This window comes from Hemitrygon akajei, chromosome 12, assembly GCF_048418815.1.
Source record: "Hemitrygon akajei chromosome 12, sHemAka1.3, whole genome shotgun sequence".
In the NCBI taxonomy this organism is placed as follows: domain Eukaryota; kingdom Metazoa; phylum Chordata; class Chondrichthyes; order Myliobatiformes; family Dasyatidae; genus Hemitrygon; species Hemitrygon akajei.
Genome location: NC_133135.1, coordinates 51,649,071 through 51,674,477, shown reverse-complemented (window position 1 = coordinate 51,674,477; position 25,407 = coordinate 51,649,071). Strand labels below are relative to the sequence as shown.

Genomic DNA, 25,407 nt, shown 5'->3' with positions numbered 1-25,407 from the left:
GTCCAGTTGCACAACAGCCCTCAGGGAAGCAGGCTGTTTTTCACTCTGGATGTCTGCACAGAGACATTTGTGTAGATTGAACAGTTGATTACTGGACTGGAATGAGTCCATCACGATGTTGTAAGCCTGCCATAAATAGCGTGATTTGTAGATGGTTTCCATACCTGGTAGTTGTGTCTCAATGGTGTTCTGTGCAGTCCTGATCACTTGTTGACTACACAGAACATCACTGGGACACAACTACCTCCTACAAATCATGCTGTCTACGGTGGGGTTGTAACATCGTGATGGATTCATCCCACCCCAGTAAGCACCTGTTCAATCTCCTACTACCCAGCAGGAGATACAGAAACATGTCTGTACTGAAAAAAAATTGGTGAAGGTAAGCTGGTAGATGCGATATACATGGACTTCAGCAAAGCTTTTGACAAGTTACTGCATGATAGGCTGGTCCAGAGAGTTCAAGCATATGGAATCCAAAGTGTTTTGGCAAACTGGATCCAAACTTGGCTTGTTGATAGAAGAAAGAGAATAGTGGTGGAAGAATATATAGTTTTTTTGACTAGAGATCAGTCCTGGGACCTTCGTTGCTTCTCAACGATTCGAGTAAGAATGTGATATGATACGGAGTTGTAGATTGCAAGGGTGGTTGCTTAAGGATGGGGGAGGGGGAGGGAATCATAGATCATCTGGAAAATTGAGCCAAACAGAGTGGACAAAATTTAATCAAGAGTAATGCATTCTGAGTCATTTAATAATGGTTGGATGTACACAATAATTTTCAGGGACAGTAAAAGCCTCCATACATGCTGCCTGGCTGGCTGAGTTCCTCCATATTTGTGGGGGTTACAGTGAAGCAGGAGTTAAGTTTGCTTGCCTTCATAGGCAGGGATTTTGAGAATAAGAGTTGACACAAATTGCATCTGCATAAGACACTGTTTAGGCAACACTTGGATTATGTGGATCATCAAATAGCAAGAGAGGGTTCCAGATGTGGAGGTGCTCAAATGTGCTGAGACAGTCAGCGCAGAATCACTCATCACAGCCTCTCAGCTGCGTTGGACTGGTCATGTCACAAGAATGAGCGATGATCGTTTACCCAAAGCTGTTTTCTACGGCGAGCTACATGAAGGGAAGAGGAAACACGGTGGTCAGAAGCTGCGCTACAAAGATGTGCTCAAGCACCATATGAAGAACACTGACATGAATGTTAACACCTGGGAGGAAGATGCTTTGGACAGAAGAATTGCTGCTGCATTGTCAAGAAGTCAATCCCAGCTATCGAGGAGAAAAGGCAGAAGAAATATGAAGCCGGTCATGAACGCAGACATTTGGTGCTAGACCAGTCAGATCACAAATGCAACCGATGTGGGAGACAGTGCCGATCCAATGCTGGTCTTGTGGCCCATAAACGTGCCTGCAGAGACTAAACTCTCAGCACAGTCAACATCGAAATCGATGGACAGCCGAAGAAGAAGAAGAAGGATTATGGTGTGCAGGTCTGATTACCACACTAAAGGTAGGATGAGGTGGTGCTAGAAAGAGTGCAGGGGAGATTCATTGGGATGTTGCTGGGAATGGAGGGCGTTAGTTCTGATAAATGCTTGGACAGGTAATCACATTCTACAGGGGTTGTTTTGAGAGCATCCTGAGCAACTGCATCACTGCCTGGTTCGGAAATTGCATCATTTCAGATTGCAAGACCCTGCAGCGGATAGTGAGGTCAGCTGAGAAGATCATCAGGGTCTCTCTTCCTGCAATCACAGACATTTACACTACACGCTACACCCGCAAAGGAAACAGCATTATGAAGGACCCCATGCACCCCTCATACAATCGCTTCTCCCTCCTGCCGTCTGGGAAATGTTCCGAAGCATTCAGGCTCTCACAACCAGACTATGTAACAGTTTCTTCCCCCAAGCTATCAGACTCTTCAGTACCCGAAGCCTGGACTGACACCTTGCCCTACTGTCCTGTTTATTATTTATTGTAATGCCTGCTCTGTTTTGTGCACTTTATGCAGTCCAGTGTAGGTCTGTAGTCTTGTGTAGCTTTCTCTGTGTTTTTTTTTATTACGTAGTTCAGTCTAGTTTTTTTGTACTGTGTCATGTAACACCACGGTCCTGAAAAACGTTGTCTCATTTTTACTATGCACTGTACCAGCAGTTATGGTCGAAATGACAATAAAAGTTGACTTGACTTGACGACTTGATTGTTCTCACTAGAACTCGGGAGGCTGAGGGTGAACTTGGGGGGTGAATGGGGGTTATAAAGGTCTGAGGGACATGATGGAAGATATGACTGAATTTGGAGAACAAATCAGACAGAATGTTGTCTGTTCCCAGATGTTTTGCTGAATCCAGTTCTGCCAGTGTTTTCATATGGAGTGAATTGTTTCAGATGGCCATTCCTGGTAGTGTCTGCTGAAATGATACTCGCTTGTACAAGCTGGAGCCTGAATATTGCAGTTGTTTTGCTGTGCGCAGGCTTTCACTGTTACATTTGCCGAGACTCGAATGGCATTAAATATAATGCAGTCATCAGTGAGCATCTCCCATCTGCACTTTGGGCACTGCACCTGCAGTAACATCCCAGGTCTGGGGTGACTGGCTTCCAACAACCAAATTCACTGATAGGAGAAATTCTGCAGATGCTGGAAATCCAGAGCAACACACATAAAATGCCAGTGGAACTCAGCAGGTCAGGCAGTATCCATGGAATTGAAATTGACATTTCAGGCCAAGATCCTTATTCAAAACTGGAAAGGAAGGGGGAAATACCAGAATAAAAAGGTAGGGGAGGGGAAGAAGGATTAGCTAGAAGGTGATAGGAGAAACCAGGTGGGTAAGAAAGGTAAAAAGCTGGAGAGGAAGAAATCCAATAGGAGATCAGTGTGGACCAGAGGAGAAAGGGAAGGAGGGGACCTAGGGGAGGTGATAGGCAGGTGAGAAGAGATAAGGGGCCAGAGTGTGGAATAGAAAAGGGGGAAGGGGAGGGAAAATTTGTTTGCTAGGAGAAATCAATATTCATGCTCTCAGGTTGGAGGCTATCCAGACGGAATATAATGTGTTGCTCCTCCATCCTGACGGTTGCCTCTTCATAGCTCAAGAGGAGGCCATGGCCCGATATATGGGGATGAGAATCAGAATTAACATGTTTGTCACCAGGAAGTTTTGCATTTGTCAGATGCAGCAGGGGTGCTCGATGAAGTAGTCCCCCAGTTTGCCATAGATCTCACCCATCTAGAGGAGGCCGTATCAGGAGAACCAGACACAACAGATAATCCCAGCAGATTCGCTGGTGAAGTGCTGCCTCACCTGGAAGGAATGTTCAGGGCCCTGAATGGAGGTGAATGGGCTGAGGTAATACTTTGGCCACTTGCAGGGATGTGATGAGAGGGAGTTTAGTGGGGAGGGATGAATAGGCAAGGGGAGCAGGGAGGGAGTGTAAAGTGGAGAGAGGGGGATGTAATGATATGTTTGGTGGTAGGATTCCTCTGAAGATGGCAGGTTGTGGAGAATGATGTGTTAGATGCAGCTGCAGGGTTAAGTGCTGGGAGAGATTAGTAGGGACACAATTCACTTAACTTTAGATGAGCTAATGACACCAATGATTGGAGCATTTTCCCTTCATGCCAGTTGTCTTCAGTTGAACATGGACTCTGGAATAGTAACTTCATACCACTTCTGGAATTCAACTCTTTGGTCCACGTTTGCGATGTATCACAATGGTTGAGCAATCCAGCTTCCAAAAAAAAAGGCACTGCCTCGAGGGAGTGGGAATAGCTCCACAGAACATCTTAGGGTGACAGCATTCCTGATGATGGAAAGGCACTCTGCCAGCCTGCCAGTCATTCTCAGGATCCTGTCCCAGGCCCTATTGTAGCCCACAGTGCCAGCACGGATTGCTGCTCCACAGAATAAAATGTCTATAATAGATCCCTCTTGAACAACCTATTGTCATCTCCAACACGACCTACCGTCTCCTATACTGAAAGTCTGTTGTGTTCCACCAGCCATGTTGCAGCTGCAAGGCATACTGTAATCAACCTAAGCCCCTGGATGCACACCCACTTCTGGCCAGAAATGGAGGCAGAAAATGTACTGTGCAAGACAGACCTGAAACTGACAATGATCAATTTGCATATCCGCTTAAGGTTGCCAGTGCAATATTGGCACAAGATATTCTGCAGACACTAGAAGTTTGAGCAACATTTACAAAATGCTGGCAGAACTCAATGAGTCAGGCCACATCTACGGAGGAAAACAGTCAATGTTTCAGGCCGAGACCCTTCAGCAGGACTAGAAAGGAAAGGGGACAAAGATAGAATAAGGTGGTGAGGGGAGGAGGGAGGAGTACAAGCTGGTTGATGACAGGTGATATCAGGGATCAGGAAGGTGGGTGGGTGGGAGAAGGGGATGATGTAAGAAGCTGGGAAGTGATAGGTAGAAGAGATACATAAACAGCTGAAGGAGGAAGAATCTAATAGGAGAGTGGAATAACGGGAAGGAGATGGTAGGCCCGTCCCCTCACCTGGTCTCACCTATCACCTTTCAGATGGTACTCTTCCCCTCCCCCCCAACCTTATTCTGCCTTCTGTCCCCTTCCTTTACAGTCCAGATGAAGATTCTCATCCCAAAATGTTGACTGTTCATTTCCTTCTATTGATACTGACTGAGCTTGAGTTCCTCCAGTATTTTGTGTATGTTGTCCAATGCAAGATTGTTTAACTCTAATGTAGTGAAATTAGACCACTGCACCAAATGCTACCAAAAATATAGAAACATAGAACACCTACAGCGCAATACAGGCCCTTCGGCCCACATGTCCCTACCGTAGAAATTACTAGGCTTACCTATAGCCCTCTATTTTACTAAGCTCCATGTACATATCTAAAAGTCTCTTAAAGATCATTGCCAGCAGCTCATTCCACACACTCACCATTCTCTGAGTAAAAAACTTAGACCTGACAACTCCTCCGTACCTACTCCCCAGCACCTTAAACCTGTGTCCTTTTGTGGCAACCATTTCAGCCCTGGGAAAAAACCTCGGACTATCCACATGATCAATGCCTCTCATCATCTTATACACCTTTATCAGGTCACCCCTCATACTGTGTCACTCCAAGGAGAAAAGGCCGAGTTCACTCAACCTATTCTCATAAACCATGCTCCCCAATCCAGGCAACATCCTTATAAATTTCCTCTGCACCCTTTCTATGGCTTCCACATCCTTCCTGTAGTGAGGTGACCAGAACTGAGCACAGTACTCCAAGTGGGGTCTGACCAGGGTCCTATATACACTTTTTGAATTTAGTTAGCAAGTAGGACTAATAGAAGAGGAAAAGGCAAAATGTACTCCTGTATACAGGATCAGTTTTCTATGTAAGTGTAGAGCTGCAAAGGGAATTATACAAAATTTTATAAAAGAGTGCCTAGCTCCAGAGGCACTCTGTATTAAATACAAATCCTCTCTTCAACTAGAAAGCCAAGTTCAGGCTCATGACTTTGCAGGTGCTGTATATTCCTCTTTCTTTCCTCCAGTCTTTCTTTAGCTTTGATACTGTACAATATGCTTTCTTATTTAATTACAAGAAAGCAAAGGGATTGATTACAAAGAACACAAGAATACAAAGAATCCTTTGGCAATTTGTAATAAAGATGCTTAATGGTGTGCAAAGTTGCTGCGTAAGTTCTACTGGTTACTGAAAACATCATCTTGCACCTACTTAACTACTCCTGGATTTCATCTGATTTGGTATTTACATATTAACTGGTTATTAAATTCACTATATACTGGCAATTAATAAACAAGTACTGTACACTTTCAATGTAGTGATATTTGTTAGTAATTGCCAATTAGCTTCTACTCAGAAATAAATAATTCAAGTATGGAGTCCTGTTTTCCTTTACTGGAAAAAAGTCAGCTTTTACTCTACCTGATTGCCTTTCTCTTCCCAATGTTTATTTTTCAATCCCTATCTTTAACGAGTTAAGAAATCTTCCATTATTCATGAAGGTCCCAGTTGTCATTGTGAGTTCACAATCCTACTATCTCAAAACATTTTTTTTAGATAAAATTTCAACAATTCAAAATTTTGCAAACTTTCAGCACAGCATGTTTTGCTAAAGATTAATTGTATTAAGAAAACTTAATTTAACCAGTTTAACAATTATCAAACATTTTTAAAAATCCCACATTTTGTTTTTATCGATACAAATATTCACATCAGGGATAATACTGTATATACAGACAACAAACTTTGCTTATTGGCAGTAAGTGTAGCTTGATACAATATATAAACCAAAGAGGTAGAATACAACATTCCTGTACAAAATTGATTTATTAATACTGTAGTTTAACATTTTAAGTCTTCAGTTCTTTAATTACAACATAAAACTGCAACAAGCAAGATTAAACAATCTTTCCTAAGTCAAGGAGCAGTGCACAAACATGATCACATATGCTGTATATACTTTAGATTTCAATCTCACAAATGGTCAAATATTTTAACTATGAAAAATACAGACATTGTTCTAGAAAAATATGTACAGTATGCTACCATGCAGTAATATTGTCAATACATTCATTGTACTTTGATTTTAACTAAAACTATACATTGCAACTTAACCAAATGAGAAACTGAAAGGTAAGAGACGAATGTCGAGTATTCATGAACCATATAATTTGAAGCATGGGAACAAATAATAAATTGTAGCTGATGGTCCAACTTGATTTACCATCACCTATTTTCGGAGCAACTCTCCAAAATTATTGCCTTGAGTTAAAAGAAAATCAGTTCATGATGTCTCAAAACTTTGGGATCTTTCAACCTGCATTGGCTCAAGCTATGACCAAATATCTTCCAAGTAGCTCACTTAATGTCATCGGCAAAGGTATTGAAATACTGATGTCTTGTTTTGTGAATTATTATATCTTTATACATCCCTTTTCTTGTTTTGGACTTGGAGAATACTAGTACATAATTCTCATGAAGGCACCAAGAACCTGGGACTGTGCCAGAGTGGTTTTGAGCATTGTTAAACATCAGTAAGCTATTTAAAATTGTTGAATTATCCTATAGTAGTATTTTGGGTTATCTCAGCGTGCCCTCAATTTAAATATGCAGCAAATACAAAACGGTTTCAAGAGATCAGAAGAACTGGGGATTTTAAGAATTTAACATAATCAAGTTTCTGAAGTTAAATGATAAGTGCAAACCTTGAATTCCTTATGTGGCTTTTGATCTGTGAAATTATGCTGCATTATGCAAAATAATCACAAAAATTATTTTTATTGTTTATTCAAAAGATGTAAATAAGGTTGAAAGACTACAGAGAAAATTTACAAGGATGTTGCTCGGACTGGAGGACCGGAGTTGTAAGGAAAGATTGAATAGGTTAGGACTATATTCCTTGAAATGTAAAAGACTTGGGGGTGGGGTGGGGGGTGGAGATTTGTTAGGGGCATACACAATTATAAGGGGTTAATATAGCGTAAATGCAAGCAGGCTTTTTCACTGAGGTTGGGTGGGACTACAATCAGAGTTACATGGGTTAAGAATGAAAGATGAAAAGTTTAAAGGGAACATGAGGGGAGACTTCATCATTCAGAGGATCGTGAGAGTGTGGAACGAGCTGCCAGTGCAACAGGTGCATGCAAGCTTAATTTCAACGTTGAAGAGAAGTTTTGATAGGCACATGGATGGTAGGGGTATGGAGGGCTATGGTCCCGGTACAGGTCTATAGGAAGAGGCAGTTTAAATGGTTTGGTACGGGCTAGATGGGCTGAAGGGACAGTTTCTGTGTTGCATCTTTCAACGTCTGTGGAAATTATTCTGATTTTTTTAATGTTGCAAAATGCACCTGTCACGAACTAATTCACTTTTATATTTCCCATGCAATTTGGATTTGGATTGTTTACATTATATAAGGAATATGAATATAAATGCCATCATTTTTTAATTGGCAAAATTTATACATTTACACATCATAAAAAAGTTTGATAAAGTACATTATCACTAACATAAAAAGTCAATCTTTTATTTCTTTGAGCACTCCAAGTCCATCAGCGAGAGATACAATGAACTTCCTTTCAGTTTCCAACACAAACACACTGCAAACCTGGGAAAAGAGCTGGGTTTTTTAAAAAAACACCAAAAATGTTGGTTCCTGTATGTTACTGGGAGGAAAATGTGGACTCTTATAAAAATTACGACTTCCACACTGTCTTAATGAAGCTACTGATGTACAAATAGAACTGAAGACTCTTACTGGTGAAAATTTCTGTGTTCTTGGATCCTCAGATTAGCTTATTTTTGAAGGTTAGTAAACTCATTGTGAAGATAAAATAAAATGTTTGGAGCAATGGATGACAGAATCATTTGTTGATTAAGATGACCTCTTACAAAGTTTTATTCTGAAAAATTATATTAATTTGATTATTAGCATTATATGTTGCTGGATGTTCCAATCAAAACATTGAAGACATTCCATGCTCACCAATAAACTGCACCAATAAAAAACCAAAATGCAGTTTTCTTTAGATTTTAGAAGAAGCTTGGAGAAGATCTAATCTTTACACACATGACATTTTTGTTGTAGAGAAACAATGGACTGCAGTGTTGGAATCAGAAGCAACGACCTGCTGCAGGAACTCAGTAGCTCAAGCAACATTAAAGGGGGTAGGAGGTGGGGAAGGAATTGCTGACGTTACAGCTATCACGACTGTACATAAATTGTTACAGCTGCAACAAAGTGCATTTGCTCACTCCAGTCATCTTTGTTATATAAAATGTCATGATTTCTTAATTTAGAAGAACAGTCCAAGTTACATAGAAACATAGAAAACATACAGCACAATACAGGCCCTTCTGCCCACAATGTTGTGCCAAACATGTATTTACTTAGAAATTACCTAGGGTTCCCCATAGCCCTCTATTTTTCTAAGCTCCATGTACCTATCCAGGAGTCTCTTAAAAGACCCAGGATAGATTTCTATACAAGATGGCCAAATGAAGACCTACCACCATGGTTCTCATGCCAAAAATATAATTAAACAGGTAACGAATGTGAAGAATTTTCTCTCACATGACCTAAAATAAACAGGGCATTGTCAACTTGCTGATTCTAAAGCAATTTTATTCCAAATTATAATAATTCATACTGATTCCAGTAATCAAAGGGATTTCCTAATGAAGCAGTAATAAATAACAGGATCATAAAATGCAATCTCTAAATCAATTGCTTAGAAGTTACATTATCTTTAATTTACATCGTGGTTGCTTCTTTGAAGGCAGCAGATGTCTGTGTTAACAACTGGTATGCATAGGAAACACTGCCATCAGACAACTAGATTAACAACTGTGACAGAATTACTACAGCTATACCAAGAAAGTACACTACTAGTTTATGTGATACCCACTGATGATTAATTTATCTGCTTCATAAAGCAGTTACCTCCACCAGGATTATTAAAGGTGCATCCAACACCATGGGACACCTAAAATATTCTTAAATTTCCAGGGAACACTCTCTCCGTCATTGCAAACACTAATACAATGTTATATACAATATGTAATATTTTACCTGGTGAAAGGGGTTTTGATTATTTTGCAATAAATGGTTTCAACTGAGTTTATCAATAAATTCTTAATCCAACCAGAGACTAACCACCTGACTTTGGTATCAAACACCTTCTATGCAGCCTGCCATATTTATTATTTCAACTGTTACTTCCTTCTTAACCCTGAAACTCCGAATATCCTTTGACATTACTGGAAATAGTATTCTCCTTTCTTCTTAAAGCACAGAAGTAGGAGGAAAATAAAATAGCATCATGACTATTTATGGTTTTAGGGAAACAGATAGGAAAGATGATCAGTTCTGAATAAGCATTTAACTGCCACTTCAGATCAGTATATAAATAATGAAATAAAACTTGCACTTCTGCTCACAGTCCAGATTTCAGGAACAGGAGTCCACATGTCACTGTATTAGCTAAAACCTGAGGCTTATAAGCCAGATGTCACATATTATATTTCAAAACAATACCTTTGGTCTGGCATTGCAAAAGAAAATGATGCTGTTTAGAGCATACCAGAGAAACTCTGAATGCAAGATTGCTGCACAGAAACTTTTTGGAAATGCTCCTTAAACTCTTTATAAACACGAGTGAATTTGCAGATGCTGGAAGTCCAGGGTGACACATACAGCAGGGCAGCATCTATGGAAAGAATAAACAGTCGATGTTTCAAGTCCTGATGAAGGATCTAGGCCAGAAACGTTGAATATTTATTATTTTCTATAGATACTACCTGACCTGCTGTTCCTCCAGCATTTTGTATGTGTTACTGTTAAATTCTTTGTTCCTTTTAAAATAATTTAGGTGTCCTAGGTGTCTAGGTGTCCTTGTTCATCAGTCACTGAAAGTAAGGATGCAGGTACAGCAGGCAGTGAAGAAAGCTAATGGTATGTTGGCCTTCATAACAAGGGGAGTTGAGTATAGGAACAAAAAGGTCCTTCTGCAGTTGTACAGGGCCCTGGTGAGACCACACCTGGAGTATTGTGTTCAGTTTTGGTCTCCAAATTTGAGGAAGGACATTCTTGCTATTGAGGGAGTGCAGCATAGGTTCACAAGGTTGATTCCCAGGATGGCGGGACTGTCATATGTTGAAAGATTGGAGCGACTGGGTTTGTATACACTGGAGTTTAGAAGGATGAGAGGGGACCTGATTGAAACATATAAGATTATTAAGGGATTGGACACGCTAGAGGCAGGAAACATGTTCCTGATGTTGGGGGCATCCAGAACCAGAGGCCACAGTTTAAGAATAAGGGGTAGCCCATTTAGAGCAGAGTTCAGGAAAAACTTTTTCACCCCGAGAGTTGTGGATCTATGGAATGCTCTGCCTCAGAAGGCAGTGGAGGCCAATTCTCTGGATGCTTTCAAGAAAGAGTTAGATAGGGCTCTTAAAGATAGCGGAGTCAAGGGATATGGGGAGAAGGCAGGAACGGGGTACTGATTGTGGATGATCAGCCATGATCACATCGAATGGCGGTGATGGCTCGAAGGGCCGAATGGCCTACTCCTGCACCTATTGCCTATAAATGCAGCCTTACTTGTGCCACCAAGATCATTGTTGAAACCTCAGTTACAGTAACTGTGATGTTCCACTTAACAAAAATGGAAGGCTATGAAAGTTGGTGAAATCTGAGAAGACAAAAGACACCTAGGATGCAGATTTTCTTGCTTAGATCCCAGGCTCCAGTAACTAACCAGAAGCAGTGAAAACAGTTTTAAACTGTAGCACCTGCTGTTTCTATTTGAATTTCTTTTCAACAGCCCCATAAACAACTTAAATTGCTGTAATAATACTCCAGTACAGCAGGAAAAACTGCATGCTTTTTAAAATGTTAAAGAAATTCTGAGTAGTTAATCTTCAAAAAACTGCTGTATCTCAGGGAAAAATCATGGACTTCCTCTGTTATTTATTTTCCTTTACAAACAAGCCAAATTGTACTAAATATTCCACTGGCTCTCTCACTACAACATTGGACCATCTTTCTAAAAATGCCATTAGATTTTTGAAAGTGAAATATCATACACTAATATCGTACAAATACATGCAGAAGGAATTAATTACTGGATTCTACTGGAACCTCAGCAATAGTTTCAAATTTATTGCTCCTGTCTTCAACAGTATAACCTGAAAGGAACAAATCTTCAATCTGGGCCAGAAACTCTTCAGTGACTGCAGTATTCCACTGATTTTCCAATGTTTTCCGCATGGATTCAAGCAGCTGCAGTACGAGAAGTTAAAAATATATTTACACATTTTTGAGTACTTTAGCTAATACAGTGATAATTACGTTCTAAATAGTAAATTATTCCAATACATAAGAGGGTGTTCACTATTACAAGAAAAACTTTTAGCTTTATATTTTCTTTAAGAATTATGATCATCTCAAGATATCACCAAATAAAATTTGATATCCAGACTGAGAAGCAGACTTTATGGAGCATCTTAAATGGAAGACAGGTGAAGAATCTAAGGGAACTATGTTTCCTCTAAGCTGTGAGCATCTGCGCACGCACACACATTTTTCAACCAGCGCACAAAGGAAATTAATGTGCGCACAAAAGGTTAGTTACCCAAAATAATGTAGTAATTAATAATTATACTTATTGAAAATAATCTTTTAGCTAAAAGTTTCTGTTAACTAGTCAGTCGGGTTTTCAAATACCACAATGCACGTCTCTAATTTACGTCACCTCACTTTTCCTGCTCCAGTTTGTACAGCTGCATCACGGTGGCAGCCATCTTTGGGGAAAGTGTTCATATTGTAAAGTTTACAAAGATCTGTTTCAAATCCTGTAGATAGCTTACTGAAATTTTTACTGAAAAAATATTGATTCACTATGTCGAATTCAAAAGAAGCGAAGGGCGTGAAGCGCAAAAGAACTGCAAATTTGTTTAAAGTTGAATGGAAAATAGAAACTGCCACACCGAAAACATCACAGTAGATACAAGTTTGTGTTCACTTTTATAAATAGTCTTTGTGTTCATTTAGAAGAAAGGTTTCCTGAAGATGAGGTACAAGAATGGTCAGCTTTTGATTTCTCTACAATTGCAGATTGTGACTTCACATTTGTCGATAAACAAGTTAATGCCTTATGTCTAAAATATCATGATTTTCCAGCTGAAAATACTGTAATAGTTACACAATTTAATGATTTCAAATTTTCTGTGCAAGTAAAAATTAAATCCAATCTGATTTCAAACTTTGCTCAAATGGTGGCACTTGTACTTCAAAATGAACAGTTTTACGACCTTGCACAGTTGATGGACATTGGGGGAACCTTTCTTCCATCTAGTGCGGACTGTGAACAAGGTTTTAGCCTAATAAATCAACTCAAAAACAAGCTGAGAAACCGTTTAGGTGAATGTCATCTGGATATGTTAATGAGAATCAAAAGCTATCAATTGGATGGAAGTTCTATTAGCCTAGATAGAGTTTACAAAGAATGGGTAAATGCCAAAGACAGGAGAGAGAAAAAATAACTGAGTGACTTAAATATGTATGTTATATTGTTGTTATTCTGTGCAGTTTTATGTCAAATATTTTGTAAACCTACATAAACTGTGCCACGTGTGCATTCAGTGCGTACATATTTTTGTCACGGGAAAAAAATTTGCACAACCTAAGATTTTTGCACACACTACTAAAAGTTAGAGGGAACATTGCAAGGGACTGCATTCTAAAGTTTAAGGCCGAAGCAACTGAAAGCATTACCATCACTACTGGAGTGACTGAATTCAAGAGGGGAATAAGAGAGCAGATAACTGATAGTCTTAGGGTTAGAGGAAATTATAGTCAGAGAAAAGTGATACAATGGAGAAATTTGAAAATAATTTTAAAAGTTGATACATTGCTTAACTGTGAGTTACTATTGGTCAGTGTAAATTGACACATAAATAGCAGAATTTTGCTTGGCCTCATCTTTTAAGAAGGAAGAATGAGAGACAGAGTATTAAGGATCAGTCTTTGGCAAACACCAAGGCAAAATCTAAGAGTAGGAAAAGTAGACAATGGAAGTTACTTTTTGCTATGATTAAATTACTAAGAAAGGAATAAAGTGACTGTGATCCTCTTCAGCTGAATGATAGTCGAGCAGACTCACATTAGAAAAGGATGATTTGGTCAGCCCTGTAAAAAGATGCAGATAGGCAAAGAAGGACTGATCACACATCCAAAGTGAGATAAAATTTCATTGCTGATTTCAATGCTATGGCACGATTGAAACACGATGGTGAAGAAAGGGCACTTGTTTGTAAGAATGAAAGGATCAATGGTTCGGTTTTTGAAGAGAGATACAGCGATGTTAGAACCATGGGAAAAGTCATGGATATCAGCTAACATGGGGCTAGAAAGCAAACTGAGTACTTAGCAGTTCTGCTAAATTGGCTTAAAGGAGAAGGAGCAAACACGAGGAAATCTGCAGATGCTGGAAATTCAAACAACACACACAAAATGCTGGTGGAACACAGCAGGCCAGGCAGCATCTATAGGGAGAAGCACTGTCGACGTCTCGGCCCGAAACGTTGACAGTGCTTCTCTCTATAGATGCTGCCTGGCCTGCTGTGTTCCACCAGCATTTTATGTGTGTTGTTTAAAGGAGAAGGAAGTGGGTTTCATTGATAAACTCAGCCAGGATACAACAGGAGAGAAAGATACAAATTTGGTAAAAGGTCTTGGGTGAAGGGAACAACATAAGAATAAACCTATTTGGCTCTGGAAGTTGCACAGACACTATGATAGACAAGGCAGGAAAAGTGGTGGGAGGTGGAGCCAAACGGGTAGGTAATATTTAAGGGTGAGCTTATCCAGATTTGCATTAAAAATTGATGTTGATGTAATTATCTCCAATAAATATTGGACGGAAAAGTAACAAATCAGTAATGCATATAGATGGGAGGGTTGTAGGGATTTGAAGGATGTGAAGAGAGTCAGTCATAGTTGATAGGCTAGTAAAAATTATAGTCTCTAGGGAGACCCACTTAACCAGATTTCCAACTTAATAAGTGATGAATGTCTTCAGATTTCCACAGCCACATACAGTTGATCCTAATCCAAGGGCTCATCGGCATGAAATTAGCCTGGTTTTAAGCCTCTATGTATCATGAGGGTCACCTCTGGCCTTCAGGGGGTTGCTAACACTCCACTTTTCTCATCCTGTCAGCAAATCTTTGGCAGACACACAGCTTTAAAAAGCAGTCTCTTTGGCCTTTATCTTAAAAAAGATGTGCGTTAAAATACGATAGAATAAATAGGTGCTGTACCCCATTAAATACATATTTTCCAGGTATAAGATGTTATACTTCTAAATTTCAGGCACAGTTCTACCCCCATCTATACAAAAATATTGTAGATAAAACAGCTTTAACATTCTGTTTTTTATAAACATACCTTCTGCAGACATGTTAAGTTGGAATGTCTATGAAACATTCGAAGCATTGGCACACTACTGTAAAAGGGATAAAAGTAAACCCTTTTTAATTATTTGTTCTTAAACATACAAAATGCTTTATTACTTACATTAACACACTGGTGACTATCAAACATCCATTGAAATCAATAACTAAACAGATGTTTATAAAATAGTAGCCAGAATATTATTGATACTTTCATTTTACACCTGCATATCTAGCAATGGTACATTTCCATAACCACCCCTCTCCCCATCCACCAAAGTAAAATTTCATTTGGAGGATCATCATGTTGTACGGCACACTCACGGGTTCTTCAGCCCTCCAAGTCTGAGCATTCTTGTATCTCTCCATACTATTCCCATTTACCCACTGTAGGTCCATAACTTTCTATATCTTGATGAATTTAGTAATGTCTAGACACTTCTTAAATGTTTCAAGATCATCTACCTCTACAACCTCTTCAGAAAGCATGTTCCAGATTCCAGTCATACTCTGTGTGGAAAAATCTCCCTCAGATTCCCTGTAAACTTCCTATCTTTCATTCAAAGCCTATGCTTTTTTGTCTTAGATATCCCCAAATGGGAAAATATTATTATTGCCCTGATCCATCTTCCTCAATTTTATAGACCTCTATTAGGCCATTCCTCCAGAGAAATAAAAACCTAGCCTATCCTGACTCTCCAAATAATTAAAATGCTTGATGCCAAGTAACATTCTTGTAATCTCCTTTGCACATTCTCCAGTCCAGCTAGGTCTTCAACAATTTAGCTTTACAATGACTTCTATTTCTGTGGTCTCCATCCATCCTACTAGTATCATCACTGAGCTAATACAGATCCATGATTACCCACATACAAAATTCTATTAGTCAAGAGTGACCATTGACCAAGAGTGTTAGTGTCTCACTAGATACCAATCAGGAGGGGAACCCTGAATGATATGCCTTCTTTGAGTGAGGAGCATGAAGTCTAATTGTGGTGATTCTATTTTTAACTTGGTTGAGATCTATCAAGCATTTTTATTTATCCATCTTTTTGTCTACCCATTTATTTATGGGTGTGCCCACTGCTGGTAAACATTAACTCACTGGATATACTTATTCAGACAACTATATTATACATATATATTTGCAAGAAAAAGTTTATGAACCTTTTGCAATTACCTGGTTTACTGCATTAATGACTCATAACATGTGGTCTGATCTTATCTAAATCAGAATTATATACAAATATAATCTGTCTAAACTAATAACACACACGCACACACACACAATTGCACTTCTCATCAATACTAAGTACACCATTTAAATAATCACAGTCTAGGTTCAAAAAAGGATGTGAATCTCTGGAGCAATCCCTTCTACAAAAGCTATTTGGAGTTAGATGTTCCAATCAATGAGATGAGATTGGAGGTGTGGATTGTAGAGGTGCCCTGCCCTATAAAAACACACACGATGCCAGGTTACTGACAGAGCCTGCTCTTCTCAAGAAAGATCCATTTATGTACACCATGCCTCAATCAAAACAACTTTCAGAGGACCTTAGAAGGAGAATTACAGATATGCATCAAGCTGGAAAAGGCTGCAAAAGCATTTTAAAGACCTGAGCAACACACACAAAATGCTGGAGGAAGTCAGCAGGACAGGCAGCATCTATGGAAAAAAGCAGTCAATGTTTCGGGCTGAAATCCTTCGGCAGGACTGAGTGTTCATCAGTCCACTGTAAGAAAAATTGTCTACAAATGGAGGAAATTCACTACTGAGGCTACTTTCCCTAGGAGTGGGTGTCCTGCAAAGATCACATCAAGAGCACACCACGGAGGAAACCACTGCTCCCCAAAAAAAAACATTGTTCCTTATCTCAAGTTTGCAAAAGACTATTTGGGTGTTCCACAACGCTTCTGGGACAGTGGTCTGTGAACAGATGAGACAAAGTTGAACTTCTTGGCAGAAATGCACACCACTATGCTTGAAGGAATAAAGGCACTGCACACCAACACCAAAACCTCATCCCTACTGTAAAGTATGTTGGAAGGAGAATCATCGGGTTAGGGCTGCTTTATTGCCTCAGAGGCTGAAGAGCTTGCAATCGTTGAGGGAACACAGAATTCCAAATTGAATCAAGACATTTTACAGAATATCAGGATAGCAGTCTGTCACCTGAAGCTTAATAGAAGTTGGATAATGTAGCAAGACAATGATCCGAAATACAAGAGTAAACCAACAACAGAATGGTTTAAAAAGAAAGAAAATTTGCATTTTGGAATGGCCGAGTCAGAGTCCAGACCTTAATGTAATTGAGATGCTATGGCATGAACTGAAGATGGTATCCCAGAAATACAGATGAAATGAAACTTTTGTATGAAGGAATAGTCTAAAATTCCTTTTCGCCGTTGTGCAGCAACTACAGGAAAGGTTTGATGGAGGTTATTGCTGCTAAAGGAGGCTCTACCAGTTATTAAATACAAGGGTTCACATACTTTTTTCAGCCTGGACTGTGAATGACTAAACAATATGTTCAATAAAGACATGAAAAGTACAATTGTTTGTATCTTATTAGTTTAGGCAGATTGTGTATGTCTATTATTGTGACTTAGATGAAGATCAGACCACACTTTACGAGTAATTAATGCAGAAAACCAGATAATTGCAAAGGTTCACAAACTTGTTCTTGTAACTGTATATAAAGATGCATTTCCATTTGTATAGTTGATTCCAGTTAATTGCGACACAGGGCAAGAACATTTTGGCCAATTATGTGGCTGGCCTAATTATCCAAAATTTCATGGAAATAGTTAAAAAGTTATAAAAACGACAAACTACCATTTAACCGAGTAACAAATTGTACATTTAAATGAAATACCTAACAAATTAGAAGACCACCAATACTACTACAGTACTATACAATTGTCTATTAGCTCGTAATAGTTATCGACAGAGGAATTCATACAAAATACACAGCTGTGCTCTTTTGATTGGCTGTAAATTAACAAAATCAGCAAATACTCTTAGGGCAATTTCTTTGGCTAGTGTCAAATCTTTTGTGGCATCATGCCAAGGATATGAAATGTTTCTAAAGTCAAAATAGAAAACACCAAGTTATCAAAAATCACCGCTTTCTGATTCGGCATCTGTTGGCCCAAATGGATAACACAAGCACACACAACTGATGGTATTTAAAAAACTGTTTGCTTTAAGCATGGTGTAGTATTTAACAGCCACACAACTGTTCGGCAACAGTCTCCTGTCTCAATTAAGCAGAACAGTGTCCCAATTAATCAAAGGGAAACCAAGTGATTTTCTCAATTAGTTTTTATCCTTTTAAGATTCATCCTAAATATGCAACTATCCTGATTAATCAATGGCCCAATTAACAGGAATCCACTGTATATAGAGAGAGATCTCCATCAAGATACCAAATTGAATAAAGGATGCTCCAGTTCTATAAAGTCACAGTTCAATGAAAACAGTATTACATACAAAAAAAGACAAATGACTGGAAGAACCTACTGGGTCAATCAGCATTTGTGGAGGTAAAAAGATGGTTATAGTTTCAGATGCAAAAATGCAGAATCTATAGAAGCACTGTCGATGTTTCGGGCCGAGAAACGTGTCCCACCAGCATTTTGTGTGTGTTGTTTGAAGATCCAGCATCTGCAGATTTCCTCGTGTCATAGCTTCAGGTTGAGACCCTGCACCAGTCCTGAGAAAAGGTTTTATCCCAAAATGTTCATCATTTGCTACCTCTACAGTTGCTGCTTGATCAGCTGAATTTTTCCAACCGTTTGTTTTTTCATATGCAATACTTTTACTGCTATAGAAGGTTAATAAATCAGCAACGATGGAATGGCAGAGCTGACTCAATGGGCCAAGTGGCCTAACTTTCTTCTATCTTTTATAGTCTTATAGTTTGTTTTTTGCTTCAGATTTGAAATTCGCAGGCTCTTGCAATACACAAAGAGATGGAGGAACTCAGCAGGTCAGGCATCATCTGTGGAGGAATCTAGAGAGTTGACATTTTGGGCTGAGACTCTTCATCCACACATCTGCAGTCTCTTGTCTCACATATAGCATATATGTATAGTTAAGACATCTTCAGTTCTGTTACCATAAGATCATATACTTTCTCATTTATTATTTATTGCACATATCAAGCAACATAAAAGCACTGTCAGAGAAGTAAACCTAGTGCTCTTTTTCTGATAGTGTAATATACTATATGTAGAAATAATTCATATTCTGCTACATCAGTTAGAAATTGAAAGGCCGCAGTTGCTTCAAATCTAAAATAATAAGAATATGGGGAAAATCCTAAAGTAACACAAACAAAATGCTGGAGGAACCTCAGCAGGTCAGGCAGCATCTATGGAACTGAAAAAACAGGTAGAAATATGTCATCAGGTCGAGAAAGGAAGAGGGAAAATGCCAGAATAATAAGGTGGGGGGGAGGGGAAAGAGGTGATAGATGAAGACAGGTGGGTGGGGAGGGGGAATGAAGTAAGAAGCTGGGAGGTGATAGGGGGAAAGGGCAAAGGAAAGGAGGAGGGGCATAAGGGGGAGATGATAAGCATGTGAGGAGAAGAGATAAGAGACCACATTGGGGAAATGAAGAAGAGGGAAGGAGGAGAAAGAAAATTAGCAGAAGTTGGAGAAATCAATGTTCATGTCATCAGGTTGGAGGCTACCAAGACGGAATATAAGGCCAACCTGAGAGTGGCCTCATCATGGCAGAACAGGAGGCCATGGACCGACATGTCAGAATGGGAATAGGGATAGGAACTAAAATGGTTGGCCACCAGGAAATTTCTCTTTTTGCGGATGGAGCTTAACAAAGCAGTCCTCCAATCTACGTCGTATCTCACCAAGTAGAGGAGGCTGCATCAGGAGCACCAGATGCAGTAAACGACCTCAACAAATTCACAGGTGAATTGCTGCCTCACCAGAAGATCTGCTTGGAGCCCTGAACAGAAGTGAGGGAGGAGGTGAATGGGCAGGTGTAGCACTTCTGCTGCTTGCAGGGATAAGTGCCAGGAGAGAGACTGGTGGGGAGGGATGGATGGACAAGGGAATCACAGAGGGAGAGATCCCTGCAGAAAGCAGAGAGTGGGGATGGAAAGATGTGTTTGGTGTTCAGGTCCCGTTAAAGATGGAGGGAGATGCAGAAGCTCATGGGGTGGTAGGTGAGGACAAGAGAAACTGTTAAGGTGGCAGGAATGGGGTGAGTGTGAATGAGGGCAGCATCAATGGTGGAGGAAGAGAAACCCTGTTCTTTGAAGAAGGAAGACATCTCTGATGCCCTGGAAAGGAAGCCTTCACCCTGGGAACAAATGTGGCAGAGACGAAGGACCTGTTAAAAGGGAACAGCATTTTTACAGGAGACAAGGTGGGAAGAGGTATAGTCAATATACAATAGCCATAAGAATCAGTGGGTTTATAACAGATATCAGTAGACAGCTTGTCTTCAGTGATGGAAACAGAGAGTAAAATTCCGAAGTTACAAGTTTATTCACTACTTTTTCTGTAAAACCTAAAAATGATTATTAGCTTGTGAGAAAAATTGCTCTTCGGATCAAGTCAGATATGATAACAAACTCAAATGCCTCAGGAAGATTGCTAATCAAATATAAGAAGATTGATGTTATTCAGTTGTTACCTTCTCTGATATTCATGCCATATTTATCTCCTGTCAGAGTCACCTTATGTAGAGATATTCCTGTGCCTAACATCCATTAATGGATATACAATCAATTTACTTATATAAGCTATCTTACATATTTACATTTAATGTGTTTTTTTTATTATTGTGTCTTTATCTTATTGTGTTATTTTGAACTGCCTCGGATCCAGAGTAACAATTATTTTGTTCTCTTTTACACTTGTGTACTGGGAATGATATTGAATAATCTTGAATCTTGAATGATACTGCCTTTGTCATTATTTACCAAATGTAGATCAATAAAGCTAAACCTACTGCAATTAATGTAGCCTGCTGCATTAAAAGCAGTCTGTAGCTAGGCAAGCCTAATTAATAAATTTGGAAGAGCCCTGTTATTTGCAAATTTTGCAATATCCACATCCCAAGGATGTATATATTTAAATAAATAACCCCTTTCAAACAACATCAATAAAATAGATCATAAGCTTGTTTATCATCCACTTGTCAATCAACTATCATGTTTGCAAAGCAAACATGCATCTTTTTCTACAACAGTTAACATGCTAAGAATATTTAATTTGTTGTAAATCATCACAGACCATTTTATAACAGAAAGGTAAATTCTTTCATACAGTACTATAAATCTGTTTGGTTCAGAATCAACTTATACTTTACAGCTGTCTTCAATGTTGAGGAAAATATGCTGGGCAGCTCGTAATATTTTAGTCACTTAGATTTTTAAAATAACCAATTTCAACGCTGTGTCTCAGGCTTTCCCAACAACTATTACATATATCATGTGGTTATGTAAGGTGTATGGTATATAACCATGAGTTACGAACATGACCACCACCCTACCAACAGACTGCAAATGACAAGGGGGTCAAATCTATCCATGCAACAATTTTACTTTGCCAGATCCAGCTCAATTAGGTCCAATGGATGCACTGAAATTGAAGGAAGCCTTTGCCTCTTAAATTCTTGAGAAGATGTCACTGTTAGAAATGGTACTAAATCTCTAGATAGCATTTACAGTTTGCAAATTAGTCTACATAATGATACAAATCACCAATTCAGAGATTTGTTATGATAGAAAGAGCTATGAAACTACTGTACCTACAGTACTGTGCTGGGATCTTAGTGCGGTGGTTTATGAAATTCAAAAGGTAAAGATAGAATTATAGTAAGTACTTAAGAAAGTAATTAGTGGATTACTCTTACTTCCAAACATGCTGTTCAAAGTTCAGTGCTGAAAACGTATCAGGTTATGGTGTGATCTCACCATGGAGTCGAGTCACTGGACTGATTTCTGGGATGTGGAGATCACACTGTGAGAAGAAACTGGCTGCGATATGCACACTAGAACTTAGAAGAGTAAGAGATGACACAAACAAGATTCTGAGAGTGTGTGACAGAGCTGCATGCTATTTCCTCAAGACCAAAAATGGGAATATTAAGGGTCAGTTATTGAGGAATGGAATAAAGAAAAAATATTTAAGCAGAGAATTGTAAATCTTTTGAGTTCTATACCTCAAAGGCCAGAGGGTGCTTATCACTGTGGAAATGCAAGGTTGAGATTAATAAATTTTCAAACACTAAGAGGATCACAAAAAAGGGGAATCGACCAAAATGGCTTGAGGCATTGAGTTAGTCAAGGTCTAGATGACTAGAAAAGCAAGTTCAAAGAGGTGCATGGCTTACTCCTGCTTCTAATTATTATGCTCTTAGCATTTCATCAAAAGTCAAAGTAAAATTTATTATCAAAGAATGTATATGTTACCATATACTACCATGAGATTCATTTTCTTACAGGCATTGACAGAAAAATAAAAAATATAATAGAATTTACAAAAAACTATACATGATCAAAGACTAACGAACAATCGATGTGCAAAAGAAGAGAATTCGTGCAAATAGAAAATAATAGTAAGAACATGGATTGTAAAGAGTCCTTGAAAGTAAGACTGCAGGTTGTAGCATCAGTTCAGGGATGTGCTAAGTGAAGTTATCCATACAGACCCTACGTGAACCTATAAGAAAGTAGAGGCACCGTTGTGCCTTCTTTATGATGGCAATTACATACTGGTCCTAGGACAGATCCTATGATATGGTAATGCAAGGAATTTAAAGCTACTGACCCTCTCCATCATATTTACCATAAATATTGTCCAAGCTACAGTGTACAACTGGCATGGTGACCCAAAACAGATTCTACGTTCATTCAATGGAATTGGTTCAGTAATGTAAAAGCTCTCTTCAGAGAAACTAAATCAACTCTGATTGATGAGAATCTTTATGTTAAGGAAAGGTATTGCTTCATGTCATTGCTAGATTTGCAAATGAGCAAGCTGCAATCAACATTTAGTTTTAAAAGCAGATTTGAAAAACATAAGATACGGTTATCTTGTGATATGTACAGTATGGCCACAATTAAATTTAAAAAAATGAAATGACAAATGCTTATGATTTTGCTGAAAATAAATTAATTATGATTAACTGAGAAATGTCTTCTGACAAACTTGTGAAATACTTAAGTGGCAATTTTTATAAATTATGTTTTTTTTTGTAAATGTATTTGAATTTAACTTACATATCCTACCTTTTGATATATGACACAATTTGACTATAAGAATATAAGACCATAAGGAGCGGAATTAGACCATTCAGCCCATCAGGTCTGCTCCAACATTCAAGCATGGCTGATTTATTTTTCTTAACCCCATTCTTCTGCCTTCTCCCCGTAATTCTTATCCCCCTTACCAAATAAGAACCTATCAACCTCTGTTTTAAATACCCCCAAATTATTTGGCCTCATTTCATTGATTCACCATGCTTTGGCTGAAGAAATTTCTCCTCATCTCAGATCTAAAGGGTGAAGCTGTAAAACTTTATTTTGAAGCTGTGCCCTTGGATCCCAGACCCTTACCAATGAAAATACCTTCTCCGCATCCACTCTATACAGGTCTTTCAATATTCAACAGGCTTCAATAGGATCCCCCTCATCCTTCTGACTCATATGAATGCTAATGCTGCTTAATACTCAGCCTGGCAGCATCCACGGAAGAGAAATGTAAGTTCAGTCTTCTCTTCCATAATGTTCCAGGGTTTCATATGTATGCCAATATATCTGCCATTGAGAAGCTACTAATAAAAGTCAGATTCTCATATCATGTGGAAAAACAAACTAAATATCTGAAGAATGTAATCTCTCAATTTCTGTACAATGAATAGACTTCATACCTACAGCTGTTATAACCATGAAGGTGGCTATGTTTCTGTGGCAGACAGCATTATGCCAAAGACCAAGATTCTGACCATCTCATTAAAATGAGAGATGCGTTCCAAAATTTTTCTTAAAATTGCTTTTATCTGAGAAGTTTACTGTTGCAAGAGGACAAAGAAAATGTCATGCACTGTGAGTTATTAAATGTCTACAGACAATGCTAAGACACAATTTTGTTTATGTTTTGGAATCACTTAATTCTTGCCTACATTCAAGATGTAATTAAAAAGTCAAACATTTTCATTGCAACAAACTTTACTGTTGTATTCCACCAGATGTCAATATGAAAAAGCACTGTGCAGCTTTCAGCTTGGACCATTAAATGGCATGCATAAAAATTAAGAAAAATGAAGTAGAGAATTCTTTGGGGCAATTAGAAACAGAAGCTAAATATACTGTTAAAAAGGCATTACAAGTCAGAACAGCTATTAGAATCTAAAACTAATAAGAGAATTTTTTCTTCAGGGTAGAGAATTCAGTGGCACCTTAAATGTATATATGACACTGGTGAATCTGCATTTATAGTTCTTCGCAAAGTTCGTTCTCCACACTTCCAAAAGAACATAGAAGCAATTAAAAAGATGCAAAAAACCCACTATGGAAATGAACGATCATAGCTATCAGGAAAGTTTGAACAGGATGAAGTTGTAAGGTGGATATGAGAATTTGTGGTCTGTATATATTAAAATTTTTAATAATTGTATGGGTTGACTGATCAATTTCTTCAATTGATTGTTGAGGAACAAAATTAGGGCATTTGGCCCATTGAGTCTGCTCCACCATTCTATCATGGCTGATCCTTTTTTCTCCTCTTCAGCCCCACTCCCTGGCTTTCTCCCCATAACCTTTGATGCCATGTCCAATCAAAAACTATCAAGCTCTGCCTTAAATATACCCAATGACCTGGCCTTTACAGCTGCCTGTGGTAATAAATTCCACAAATTCACCACTCTCTGGTGAAAGAAATTTCTTTGCAACTCTGTTTTAAATGGACGCCCCTCTATCCTAAGGCTGTGCCCTCTTGTCCTAGTCCCTCCACCATGAGAAACATCCTTTCCACATCTACTCTGTCTAGGCCTTTCAACATTCAAAAGGTTTCAATGAGATCCCGTTTCATCGTTCTAAATTCCAGAGAGTACAGACTCAGAGCTATCAAACGTTCCTCGTATGATGGTACTTTGACTCCTGGAATCATCCTTGTGAACATCGTCTGAACCCTCTCCAATGCCGGCACATATTTTCTTAGATGAGGAGTCCAAAACTGTTGATAATACTTAAGGTGAGTCCTCATTAGTGCCTTATAAAGCTTCAGCATTACATCCCTACCCTTGTATTCCAGACCTCTTGAAATGAATGCTAACATTGCATTTACCTTTCTCACCACTGACTCTACCTGCTAGTTAACCTCTAAGGTGTTCTGCACAAGAACTCCCAAGTCCCTTTACATCTCCGATCTTTGGATTTTCTCCCCATTTAGA

At 38.8% G+C, this 25,407-nt stretch overlaps 1 protein-coding gene across 1 annotated transcript in view; it reads right to left on the bottom strand.

The window, feature by feature from the left end:
- Positions 1–6,324: 6,324 nt before the first annotated feature.
- Positions 6,325–25,407, bottom strand: part of mysm1 (Myb-like, SWIRM and MPN domains 1) — a 125,098-nt gene continuing 106,015 nt past the window's right edge. The window contains exons 19-20 of the mRNA XM_073063091.1: positions 14,970–15,027; positions 6,325–11,801 (exon numbers count right to left, since the gene is read on the bottom strand). Of these exons, the coding sequence (XP_072919192.1) occupies positions 11,637–11,801; positions 14,970–15,027 (223 nt within the window). The 3' untranslated portion in view covers positions 6,325–11,636. The remainder of the gene's footprint in view (positions 11,802–14,969; positions 15,028–25,407) is intronic.